This window comes from Lemur catta, chromosome 12 (assembly GCF_020740605.2).
Source record: "Lemur catta isolate mLemCat1 chromosome 12, mLemCat1.pri, whole genome shotgun sequence".
Classification (NCBI taxonomy): domain Eukaryota; kingdom Metazoa; phylum Chordata; class Mammalia; order Primates; family Lemuridae; genus Lemur; species Lemur catta.
This window is the reverse complement of record NC_059139.1, coordinates 31,686,702-31,700,530: the sequence shown is the minus strand read 5'-3', so window position 1 is coordinate 31,700,530 and position 13,829 is coordinate 31,686,702. Positions and strand designations below refer to the sequence as shown.

Here is a 13,829-nt window from a genome sequence, read left to right as displayed (position 1 = left end):
TAATCCCAGCACTATGGGAGGCCAAGGCGGGTGGATCCTTGGAGCTCAGGAGTTCGAGACCAGCCTGAGCAAGAGCGAGACCCAGTCTCTACTAAAAATAGAAAGAAATGATTTGGACAGCTAAAAATATATATAGAAAAAATTAGCCGGGCATGGTGGCTCATGCCTGTAGTCCCAGCTACTCGGGAGGCTGAGGCAGGAGGATCGCTTGAGCCCAGGAGTTTGAGGTTGCTGTGAGCTAGGCTGACGCCACGGAACTCACTCTAGCCTGGGCAACAAAGTGAGACCCTGTCTCAAAAAAAAAAAAAAAAATTGTCACTTGCTTTCATCCCTGCTTCCATAAATTCTACCTACTTTAAGGGCCAGCTTAAATGTTATCTCAAACTTGAAAACATGTATTATATTCATTTGAATACATCTTTTCTTTCTTATTGAACTCTATGGATAGATTCATCCTTGTACCTCTTCATTGTCCCTTGAAAGGTCCCTTGCACATAGTAAGCACTCATGAATGATAAGCTAGGTGGGTCAAATGTAAAGTCTGGCAGCTATTTTAACATTATTACAGATACCTCTTAAGGCACTTACATCCTTAACTGTAGTTCACTTAATTTATAATAATAATGGTAGTTTAAAAACTGCTATAGTTATATTTTCACTCTTCCAAATTAAGCAGAATCTTGAGGAAAAGGCCATGGTTTAGCTCTGTTGCAAATAGAAATCTTTAAATCAGTAACTTTAATTACATTTATTTTTTCTATAATGTCTCATTTATATTAATTTCTGTAGAAGAAAAAAAAGTCAATATTGTTACCTTCAAAAGCTTTTAATTTGCTTCCTTTGAGACATTTCCCCTAACCTCCATTAACCCCAATGTTTTAAATTCTATATTGTAAATGAGATTATTTATGCTGCCTCTCTCATTTGACAGTCCTTATAAAGTTCTAAGGAAATTATACTACTTGATAAATTGTAGTGCTCTAAGAACGCCTGGCTGAAGCTAAAAATGTGGATCAGACAAAGTAAGGGACAAGGGTTCTCTTTAACATGACCATGATTATTTGGCCTTGGAAACATAACTGGTTTGAAAGAGTTGACTGATGGATAATCTGTTGGGTACATTTATTTATTTCCCTTTCCAGGGAAACCTTAGGTGCATGAAATGGTTCATGCACCACATTGGTGAATTGGATTACAATCTTTCCTATTATAATAATATGCCAGAAATGGTTTATATGACAATAGCAGGGATTTGGGGGTCCTGAAGGGTAAAAATTTTGTTTGAATACCCTGTGCTTAGCACAGAGACCCTTAAAAATAGTAGGGGGTGTATAAATTTTCATGTTTCCATCTTGTATTTTGTCTCTATTTTTTTTGCAAGACTTACTTTCTTGCAACACAAACATGATCTTTTCATTCCTCGCTTAAAGCACCTTAGAAACCCCTCCCATCATTGCTTCTCTTATCTCGTCCAGACTCTGGGGCTCCTAAGGGCAGAGACTACCTTTTGTTTATCTTTGTGTTCTTGGAACATAGCACAAGAAGGAGTAAATAATCACATTTACTTTATGAAAGTAAACCACTCATGGTTATTAGTTTTCCTTTAAACCCAGAGTTTTTAACTTGGCTATCACTGACATCCTAAAGTTAGGAAATCACATTCTGTCTTATAATGTTAATAAAAATTAAAATTTAAAAAGATTATTCTTAAGACAAGTATCTAGAAATCTATTTCAATTTTTGATATATCTATGCTTGGCTAAGAAAACGGTGATTTTAAATACATCTTAACTGAGGAAAAGTCCTTAAAGTGTTTTAAAATAATGCATAATGACAGTTACTTTTATTATATATGGTTTAGAAAGTGAACTTTACAGAATAAGTAGCCAGATCTCTGGTTATGAATATCTATTGATATATATGATCATTCATTTAGAGAGAACACACAAACCTCAGATTGTACAAAGGCTCCCATGTGACCTCCACAAGTAAAGATAAGTGGATGACTGGGAGGATATTCAGCTAATGCAGGCAAAAGGGTAAAAGGTAAAACGGAAAGTTCCAGGAGTTTTTAAAGGAACTTGTACTCACTATCTAAATTTCCTGTGATTAAAATGCTTACTTGCAGTTGTCACAAAACAATACAAAAGCTCTTACCAAATAAAATCCTATAAACAAAAGTGTGTGTTTCTATTTTCCTGCATCTCTATACAATATAGGATCATTTTACCAAAAATATTACAATAAAATGTATAACTCAAATATTTTTAAGGGATAGTCAATACCCATGTATTTTCAGACTTTAGTATTTGGCAAACTAAAAGTCTATCTAATAAAATAATTTTGAAAGTACATTTAATTTATGTTAAAAGTACATGATTTATAATAAAATGTATAATATCTTAACCATTTGATGCTCTAATATGATTTAGGTGCTCTATTCAAATTTAAGAATTTGCATTTATTTCAGCAGATCTCATATTTTCATACAAAAGTATATGTCTTCATTCCTTTCGATATTTGAATTACAATGATTTTGTTTCATTTAGAGGGATCTTCTGTTGGGATAAAGCAAAATTAATGTTTTTGCACATAAAGCAAATTCTTGGCAGTAACCAGAGTATGCATTTTAATTTCCTTTTAAAACTTAGTTGACTTTTTAATCTTCCTTTCAAATTATAGAAAAAAGTTAGATTAAAATTAGGCTCCTTCATATATATATATAGTCCTTTGCTCACCAACAAGATGACAGAAAGTTAGGAGTTTCCCAAAGCTAGAATTATTAATGCTGTGCAACTGGAACATTCTTTGATTATTTTATTATCACGTTTCTCCTGAGGCTTCCTTCTAAAGGTACAGTATTCAAAGGAAGCTCTATTTTGGGGATCTGGTGAGGTTGCTGGTGCCAGAGGAGCAATTATCCCCTGAGTCAGATATAAACTTGGCTCTGGAACAAATGTAACAGAGGAACAATGTTGATTATCTTTCTATCTAGAAGGAATGTCATACATTAGCCTCTTTGAAATCTTATGATATATTAATAGTTTTTAATTATCCCAAGAAATGTGATAGAAATTTGCCATGTGGATATATTGTATATTATTGATTATAATTTTCAGATGCACATTTGCCCATATTTCAACATCTCTGGAACTAGGATGCATCTAATAATCTAGCAAATAATAATTGAATTGGTGGTGCTTGTCTTTCTTAGTGGTGCATAAAATAATGGGGCATCTTTTAATTGCTAATGTCTTTTGTTCAATTAGATATAAATATTCCAGGTGGGGATATAATTAAAGGGAACAATCTGATCTCTTAAGTATTTTATGAGTCTGTCTGTAGTCTATTCCTTTATGATTCATTCAATAAACAAGTGTCTATTATTCCTAGGTGCTAAAGTTAATAAATAAAACTCTGCCCTCACAGAACACACAGCAAGTGGGGAAGACAGACAGTTAGGTATTTAATTATAATATCATATGGTATGTTAAAGAAGCAAAGGCGCTAGGGGCATACATTTCCCTGGGGGAGGGTCCCCTCCACTTTAGGGGGGGGAGTCTCTTGGAAATCACATTCATGTGGGGACTTAAGAATGAGTAGCAGTTAGAATAACTACTAATCCAAAGGCCCCGAGGAGACTTCAGAGGAGCTGGCACCATTAAGGAGCTGAAAGAAGCTCAATAACCTTGAGGATAGGAATATGTGCAGTCATTTGCATCTCTTGACACTCTACTGTACTCGCTTTGAGAGCGAATACAATTCTCTAGTCACAGACTGCTCTGAATAGGCAATCTATTCTGACTTTAACACTGTGGCAACAATTCCAAAATATCTTTCATCTCAGTTTTTTAACATGAATTCAAGTACAGTATTTTGTATTTCATAAAACAGAAGAGCAGTATAGGTAAACAATACCATTTTGGTCCCCAATTTTTATGAATATATTTTAAACATGAACTACTTTATTCTACTAAAATATTTTAAGAGGCATATGGAAATTTGGTAAGTTCTAAATCTAGTGAGAAGTTTGTTGAGTTGGAGGTAGAGAAACAAGTAAAAGGAGCATCTGTCTACTGAAGTAAGATCAACAGTGATAAGCTGAGGCCCAAGAGCTCATGCTTCCAAATAGCTAGTTACCATCATGACAGCAAGGAAGAAAAATAGGTAAACTAGTTTAATATATATATATCTCACTGTTACTCTCATTGCTTCTTTACTAAACAAACAGAAATCCTATGAATTCATCGCTGCCTTTACAGACATCATGATGACTAAGAAAATTTTCACCATCTTCAGTAATTCTGGACAATGCATTGTGTGCCATTGGAGGTCACGTCTTTGTTTTGGGTAAGTGGCTGACTTCCTCCCCATATTCAACCAGCTCCCATCTCCTCACTGGACTTCGTTTTAAATAGGAAATCTTGCCTGTGAAAAAAGTCACAAAAGAAGACCCTTGCTTCTAGGCCAACCAAAATGTTTCTAGGGAGGAGAGACATAATTCAATTAAGGGTAATTCTATATTTATATTCTTAATAAACAAAAGTAGTCATCTTACTTGAGTTATAGTTAATGTATGGTGGGTCATCATCTAATTTCACCATACACCTAAAAATCATGGTGATAACAGACTCACTTGCATCACTAATTAGGTCTTTATCCAAGTCTTTTAGACAATTATGTTTGGATTTCACATTTAGAGGGGTGAGCAAGAGGGGAATTGACTTACATTTAGGCAGCCTGTATGTCATATTATTTCAGAGCATGAAATTTGAAGACAAAGATCTGAATTGAGTAAATTTGTTATTTACTAGTTATGCAATGTTGGACAAATGAGATTAACCTCTTAGTACTGTACTTTGATTTGTTTCTCTTAAACATGGATACTAGTTACATACTTTTTTTTAGATTAAAATGAAATAAAACATACAAAGTTCTTGGCACAGGGCCTTGCACATAGTATGTTTCAGCATTAAGTCATGCTAATTATTCCTGGTTATTAACTATTTTGGCCTTAGTTCTCTAGGAGATTGGATGTTGCCATTTGGATATGGCCAATGGGAGGGCTGGGCAAGACATTAGAGGGTGAGAGGTAAGGGGGTGGGTATTTATTTTCCTTACTCCTTCTCTGTTGGACTTCAATTTTGGCACTAACAGAATTCCTCTACTTATGGCCACAACTCTGGTCCAACAGCACCTCCCACCACCACCACCCATAGCTAGAGTTCATAGTCAACTATTAATAACACTGCCACCTCTTCAGGCCTAGGAATGGTCATAGTTTTTCTTCTCACTGTTGCTTTAGGTGCTTTGTTCCCACTGTTGCTTGTCCTTGGTGCTCCACAGTCTTTTCCCATTCCTTTAAGGCCTCTATAAACTGTCCCTTTATGAAATTTTCTTCAGTTAAATCCTTTATATGTGCCACTAGTTTATGCTGGGACTCTGACATACATAAAATAGTAATAAAGACTTTATTTGGACTTAAGGAAGAACATCTTTTTTGATGAATCATTTTACTAAATGTTGGAGGAAGTTAATACAAGAAGTTCTAAATCTAATGAGAAGTTTATTGGGATGGGGATGGTTTGTTGTTCTGATGTAAACCCAGCTTGGAAGACTGTGGAAAGTTTGTTTATATGGCAGCGGGTGGTGGGAAGGAAGGGTGGAGTTATTTTCTAGACACATAAAACAACAAGATCATATCTACAATGGTAAAATGAGGATGAGGATTATGGAGAAAGTAAGGATATGTCATGGGCTGTAATGGGCAGTTTATGTTTAGGGGTTGTGGTAGGCAGAATAACTGTCTCCCAGAGATGTCCACGTCCTAATTCCTGGAGCCTGTAAATATGTTACCTTAGTTGGCACAAGGGCCTTGGCATACGGAATTAAATTAAGGATCTTGCGATAGGGAGATTATTCTGGTGGGCCCGTTGTAATCACAGGGGGATCCTTAGAGACGCAATAAGGGCAGAGTCAGAGAAGGAGATGTGACGATTAAGCAGAGTCAGAGAGGAAGATTTGAAGAACCCTGCTGGTTTTGAAGATGGAGAAAGGGGCCATAAACCAAGGAATGCAGGTGTCCTGTAGAAGCTCGAAAAAGCAGGGAAACCGATTCTCCCCTAGCATCTCCAGAAGAAATGCAGCCCTGGTGACACCTTGATTTTAGTCCAGTGAAACTTTTGATCTACAGAACTAAAAAAATAGCAAATTTATGTTGTTTTAAACTGGTAAATCTGTGGCAATTTGTTACAACAGCAATAGGAAACTGATATAGGGGTAGTAGGAGATAGAAAGAGGTACTGGATTAGGATAGTCAGCTGAGAATTTTGGATTTTATCTTAAAGGTGACAAAAGAAAACCACCAAAACTTTTTGACTGAAAACCCAGATATATTAAAAATGGTGTATTGGGAGGGTGGATTAGAGGTTGGGTTCAGACTGGAGACAAGAAGATGAGCTCTACAGTATTGTGCATGGATTGGTAGGGCAATGAGACCCCAGATTAGGTATGGACTCTAGGAATTGATGAGAAGTTTCCAAATATGAAAGAGGTTGGTAAGAAAGAGCTGACACAGTATGATGACTGATGAGGAAATTAGCAAAGGAAGAAATAAAATTTCAGATTCTTAATGTTGTGTTGTGAAATGGGCATAAATATAGCATAGTTGAAGAGCTTGTTGATTCTGAGACAATCACTTTTTTAAATTCTAAATTTCAATAGGACTGAATTATACACACCCACACATGGAATCTGAATATTATAATTTAGAAATATTTATGCATTATTTTCTTTCAAGTCCCTTCTTGGATTCAGCAAGGCATATTACACCAACATATTATATGAAATTGTAACTTGTTAACATCTGTTATTTTAAGTTTCATTATGTGTTTTTAGAGGATATGCAAACCTCATTTGATCATTTCTGCACTAGAGACTGCTTATTTGGTAAAATGAAAAAGGTACAACTTGACTAGTTAGTAAATTACTGTATTCAGACTTTGCACAAAACCAACAATCAAATGCAAACAACCTACAAAAATTTGCGTTGGAGAGGAATCATAGGTCAAATATGTGTTAAGGGTAGTGACAGTAGCTGGTAAGTAAGTTAAACCACTCACTGGCTGTAATGCTGTTCCGCAGTTACCACTGTTTGGATTATTGGACGTTTCCTGAGTAGTGGAAAATGTTTGGATGAAAAGCCAGTGGCTCATTATTAACTGTCTTTACACCACCTCACTATGAAAAAAGCTCTGCTTGCTAATAATCCATTTCTAAGTGGTCTTCATAAAAGTTAACAATGCTTGGCCATCTAAGGCAGCACTAAACTGGCTGGTTCCCCTCTGTTTTAAATGGTAAAGATACTAAATTAGTAGTAATAAGTATGCCAGCAGTGAAAATACTGAACAATTTAATATCAATGATATGCTAAAGCCAACCATTAATTAAACCATTAATCAGGTGATTTTCTCTCATGCAGCTTCTATCAATAAGGTTTCACCCATCTGCCTTCTGTTTTTCACCATTTCAACTCCCCCCTCCCCATCAGTAACTGGTAAAAAAAAGTCTGACCATAGGCAAATCATTGGGGAAATCTTAGAAAATGCTCTAATTCAACTTTTTTTTTTTTTACTAAATTGGATATAACTTTGCATTGGTATTGTGTTTTTAAGTCCCCTCCTTAAAAAATACATATTTATACACAAGTAACAACACTATATTTTGTATCTTAAAAAATACGTCTGCGCCGTGATATTTACAGAGTAAATGTTCACCATTCCTTCCCAAATTTCCAAATGTTCCTCCTCTTGGGTACTGACATAGAGACATCATTTCAGGACAAGCAGCGGTTTTCCCTTATACCTCTCTTTCCCTGCTTCGTAGCGGAAAAGACTTTGAATACTAGACAGCAAGAAAGGCAATAATCTCCACTCTTGAACAACCAGAGGGTAGGAACTTTGCACATAAATCAGATGACTTATAGTTATCACCCCTAACCCCCTCCAAAAAAGGGGAGGAGAACCATTTAGCAAAGTCCTAAAATACAATGTATATTGTAAAAAACGAAACAAACTTTAATTTGAAAAGTCCATTCTCCCGTATCAAGTTTTCAGCACTGCCTCCTCCTACTCTTGGAGTGGAGAGTTTTGAAGTGGCACCAAAACTAATTCGTACCAAAGCCCAAACGCGAAACTCTTTTCTGTACGCTAACCGGGACAGACGACCCGGAGTGCCCGAAATTGGACGGGCGCTCCCTCCTCCCCCCTGGACCACGGCCGGCTCTGGGGACCTCCCTCCCGCGCCAAGCCCCGAGCCCACGCACGCAGGAGATGCTCAGAGAAAAGCGGAGTCGCTCACCGGTGAGGAGCCAGCAGCAGGCGACAGCGACCCCTGGGCGGGCGCAGCGCCGGGGGGCCATGGCCGCAGCGGCAGCCCCGGGACGCGCCGCTCCGAGGGCAGGACCTGGCAGTGCCCGCGTGGAGGCTGCGCGCCCGGCCACTCCGCCCGGCCTCGGTCCTCGGCCCCCGCCGGCCGCGGCGCCCGGGAGCGCGAGAGGAGTGATTTCCTGTGTTTTCGTCGAATGCCTCTAAACGCGCTCCACGCTTCTCACATCCCAGACGGATTGCCACATCGCCCGCCCCTTCGCGCTCTCGGTCTCTGAAATCCCACTGGCAGCCTCCCAGGCTCCGTCCGAGACATGGACAAATAAAGCCAGCTTCGCGGGCCGTGTTTAGGCTAAAGTCCGCGGGCTGCAAAGCAAACCTTAAAGGGACATCTGCCTTTCATTGAGAGGGCGATCCCGCTCTCCGTGCCAAATCCCTAAGGTGGTAGGAAGGCGGGCAAGGGCTGGACCTTCGGGAGGGTGTCGCCACCGCAGTGGCCCCGCCTTCGCACCCCTCACATCTCCGGGTCTGGGCAGGAAGGGCGCTCCGACAGTGCCCTGTCCGGGCCCCTCCGCCCGTAAGGGGAGGCTGCTTTCCCGGGGTCCCACTGCTCAGGGAGGACCAGACCGTCTGTGACAGCGTGCGGACCCTTGACCTCCGCCGTGAAGTCGTCTCGCACCGCAGGGGCGTCCTCAGCACCCCAACACGCCCCACTGAGGGCTTGGCTTTCGTTTATAGAGGGTTTGCTTCGGTTATGGTGACTCGTGGTTAAAGGGTGGTCGCAGATAAATATGCTTTTCTTTGGGAAGACTATGATAAGGGGGGAAAAGGCGAAACAAGACTGGGAGGAAAAAAGTTAAGAGGAAGAAAGAGGCAAATGCAAGAGGGAAGCAGGAGGAAAACGGAGGGAGGAAAGCACTCTCCTTAGAAATGGAATGTGTGTGGGCTCTTTTGTTTAAGCTGAATTAGAATGTTTGTACACTGGGAATTGAATCTGATAAAGAACTCGGGTACTGCTTCACTTTTTTTCTTGCCACAGACTTTTATGAGTAAAACTGCATTAAGTTGTGTTCATGTTACTCCTCTCTGATAGACTCCGGACAGAAGTGCTTAGGAGTTTGCAATGGTTTCCTTGCCTGGTGAGTTGAACAGCCTCCCTAAATCAAAAGCCAGATTCCAGGTTCACATGTTATCTTCAAAGAATATTTGCTATTTTCCTATTTTCTTTTCTTTTTATCATTTTTTTTTAGAGACAACTCCCAGGCTCAGGCTGGGACTACAGGCAATTCAACAACTATTAATAATTGAGTCTATCTAACAGGACTAGGGCTAGGCAGGACTAGAGTGCCACCCAAAGGAGGGCCTCTTGCTTAGAACACAACACAGGTAACACAATACAGGTAACACAAGGAACAGGAAGTCAGAAGCCCACTAGGATGATTGGATATATTGCCAAATAGAGGATTGTAGCAACTAAAGTTGGAGAACACAAAAGTTAAAGGAGTTTAATGAAGGTCACAAAAGGGGCGGGCAGAACTGAGAGGTTGAAGGCCATCAAATCTCAGCACTTTGACCCATTAGCCAAGGAATTCCTTTTCTAATTTATGTATTTGAAGTGATTTACTGCTTAGTAAATATATTAAGAATCCTGTTTCCCCCTGTTTTTAGCTTTCATAATGGCATTTCTTAGTTCTGTCTTCACAATTACACAAATAAATCTCTAGAAAAGTTGTGCTGGGTCACAGTTCAATTCCATTAGACATTGCTTAGCTTCCTTTGCCTCCATTCAATGCTCTCATTTCTTGCCAAAGAATGTCTTTCCTGTGTACATATCACTACCCTGTGTATAGTCTCAGTTATGTCTTATGCCTCTCAGTATGATCCATTGAACCTTACACAGTAACCAATAAACATTGATTAATGTTTGGGTATTTAAAAATTATAATAAATAATTTCCCAACAATATTTCTCCAAATCACTTCATTTTCAAAAATATATATAATGTGTGTTTGTATGCACAAATGTGTGCATGTATATATGTGTGCGTATATATGCATAGGCATATATATACATATATATGCCTATGCATATACACATATAGCATTCTAGCAAATTACAATTCATTTCATTAGGAAAAAACAAAAAGAGAAATTGTAAAATACCTTATTTAAATAAAGTGGGGTTAAAATATAATATGAGGACTAAGCAAGAGTGACACCCCATCTCTACAAAAAGTAGAAAAATTAACTGGATGTGGAAGATACGTGCTTGTAATCCCAGCTACTCAGAAGGCTGAGGCAGGAGGATTATTTGAGCCCAAGAGCTTGAGGTTACAGTGGGCTATGATGATGCCACCATACACTAGCCTGGGCAACTGAGTGAGACCCTGTTTTTTAAAAAAAATACTTATAATATGATCAAGTCTATAATTATTGGAAAATTTACCCTTTTCTGGACTAATAAATACTTTCAATTTAAATATTTTTATCTTCTCTAGGACTTACAAATGAGTGGTAATAGCCATCACTACCAGTGATATTGTTAAAATTAATTTTCATATGTGTTATGAATCTTACAACAATATTTATGGATCTTCAAACATGTCAAATCAATGCAAATGTAGAGACTGAGAAATAACTATAATTTGAGAATTAAATTTAGAATAAGTGCTTATTTTCTAAACTTCAATAAACCCAAGTACAAATCAATGTCAAGCAAACTATTTTCCTGATTGATTTTATTCTGACTGACAGAAAGATATGTCATTGAGTAAACTGAGGTTTAGAGAAGATAAAACTTGCCCAGAGTCACAAACTATTAATAGTAATTATATGAGGACACTTGATGGCAAATGTAAAACCCTATATCTTATACTATATACTTTTCTATTTTAAATGAGACCTAATCTGATCAGATCTCTTTCAGGATTTGGGAGCATGAGTTAAAATTAAGAGTACACTAAGAGATTAGAGAGTAAATTGATTAAGAATGTGGAAAGTAGAAGTCTATGAAATGAGGCAAGAGTAACTGGGATTATTGAGCAATAATCTCAAAAAGAAAAGCATATGCTTCACACCAAAGTATTCTTCTTGGAGTTAATCTAACATACTGAGTAAAATTACTAGAGTAAGTAAGGTTCTGGAGTTAACACTGCTTGGATTCAAGTCCTGGAACCACAATATTGTAGAAGTGTGATTTAGAAACAGTTACCTAGTTTCTCTAAGCCTCAGTTTTCTCAAACATAAAATGATGAAAATACTGTACTGCCTCTCTCTGAAGATTGTTGTGAAGATTAAATGAGACAAGGCTACAAGTACTTAGCACAATGCCTGGATTAAAGTCAGTGCTTAATAGCTATTGATCATTCTTCTCAGTAGTAGAAGAATTGGTATTAGACCATGGAAACATAGGGAAGGCCTTGTGTGTGGCAGACCTTGTAGGAAGTGATGTTATTTAATGGCCATCACAAAGAGAACTTCAGTGTTTGGCTAAAAATATCTCTATCAACATCTATTATAGGTTCTGTAATCCTCACCTTAAGAATATTTACTTTGGATTAGGGAATTATCTTGAAGATATTCCTATAAAATGGGCCTACATTAAGATACCAGAACCCATTATAACAGTAACATGAATTTGCTTTTCAATTTAGCCGACAAAGGGATTTTTTTTTTTTTTAAACAAGAAAATTTCACTAAGGTTGAGAATAGGAGAGGGTCTAGAAACCTGCTGTGTCTTCCAAGTTCTCCAATAGCAGGATTATGGGTTCTCAAAGCCACAGGATAATAAGTAAGGTACTCCCACTTGGGTGGGGGGGGTGCCAATTTTACTTAATAGTTAATAATTTTAAAATTTTTGTAGGCTAAAATAATAGATTTTTGTAAGAAAAATTCAAAAGTTGTTTTTTTAAAAGTTAAATATGAAGTTTCAAATAAACTTTAAGGTAGCACTAAAGTGTGCTTTCACCCCACCCCCTTTCCCCTCCTCTGTTAGGAGTAAGTGGAAGCATCTAGAACTGCTTCTGTTTTTACAAAGATTTCATAAAGATTCAGATTTTTTAATTTTACAATGTAAGTACTCAGGAGGAATATGCCCCAAGAGAGTGGTCTAACTCGCAGGGCTAACCCATCTGGAAAACTTAGTCTCATTCAATAATTTTAAAGTTTCTGCTATATATTGGGCTGTACACAGGGTAATGTTCTACAGAGGCAAAGATGGGTAGAACACTTGTTATTCTACTGCACATCTGCTGTTAATTAATTTCTTTCCCTTGTAACTAGGAACAGAAAATAAGTAGTATTTCCTCAATTCTAACATTGGCATGTTTCATTTTAAGTCTATTTAATTAAGCAGTCTAGTGAAATTACCTTTAGCTGTTGCTGCTACACCTTGAGAACCCATGATTGCTTCCTCTACAATCAAAATAAAGTCACAGTGATGCAGAGCTTGAACTTCACCACTAGCCAACCATTTGCTTTTTGTTGTTATGTAATGTTCTTGTGTGTTTTTTCACTTAAAATATAAAATAGGTGTTCCTCCCTCCCTATTTCCTGAACAAGTCTGTGCCAGAAACCTTGTCCAAAGACATTTGGGCACTGGTACTTAAAAAAAAAAAAAAAAGAAATAAAAAAAAACTTGACTGCAGAATCCTGGTGAGAAATAGTTCTGTACACTGTAGGAAACTTCCCTAGATTATTGGCAGACTTCAACATGAGTGACACAGCAGGGCAGCAGCAAGGGAGGGTGGACCAGGGTTGTGCCCTGGCAAGAATATTCAATTCGTGGCACTCTCTGACTCAGTAACAACCACTGATGAGCAGTAACATTTCAGCTGCATTGTTGGTTCCCTTTATTTGAAATATGAGTTAATTATATTTTAATCTGTTAGGCAATTCTAGAATTGTTTGAAGAGATTGATTTAGTTATATTTTTAACCAATTTGTAAAAAGTTAAATAAAGTAGGTGTGCTCCAAAATCCTAGGATTATAACAAATAAATGATTAATTAGCATTTCAAACCAAGAAGATTGACATTTCTTGTAGTAGGACTGGGTCACTAAAGACAAGTGTGGGGAAATACCGTTCATCTTTAATACAAAATAAATGCATCAAGGGAAAGAAAGTCTACTATTTGGCTCTGAAATAACACTTAAATAGCTTATTTTACAATTATGTGCCTAGTTTTCAACTGCTCTACTACAAAGATAGTCAATTAGTCACATTTGTCCTCTGCAGCATCTGCTGTCCTGTAATTCATTCATTGAAACATCTATGAAGTTATTTCTATGTAGGAGGAAGTCTCCTAGGTCCTGGGGAATCAGAGATGTTGAAGTTACAGGCTCTACCCTCCAGAATATTCTCATGCAACCTAGAAGGAAATGCAAAGAATGATCTTTCTAATTGCATCTGACCTCTGGAATAGAGGATAAAGTCAATGAGGAAAAAA

General features: G+C 37.7%; 1 protein-coding gene and 1 long non-coding RNA gene across 2 annotated transcripts in view; one reads left to right on the top strand and one right to left on the bottom strand.

The window, feature by feature from the left end:
• ITGA1 (integrin subunit alpha 1) overlaps positions 1–8,848 on the bottom strand; it is a 145,759-nt gene extending 136,911 nt beyond the window's left edge. The window contains exon 1 of the mRNA XM_045566478.1: positions 8,359–8,848. Within this exon, the coding sequence (XP_045422434.1) occupies positions 8,359–8,419 (61 nt within the window). The 5' untranslated portion in view covers positions 8,420–8,848. The remainder of the gene's footprint in view (positions 1–8,358) is intronic.
• Positions 1–13,829, top strand: part of LOC123648590 — a 59,752-nt gene that overhangs the window by 2,462 nt on the left and 43,461 nt on the right. Inside the window, exon 2 of the long non-coding RNA XR_006738663.1 lies at positions 4,232–4,350. This is a non-coding gene — a long non-coding RNA (uncharacterized LOC123648590). The remainder of the gene's footprint in view (positions 1–4,231; positions 4,351–13,829) is intronic.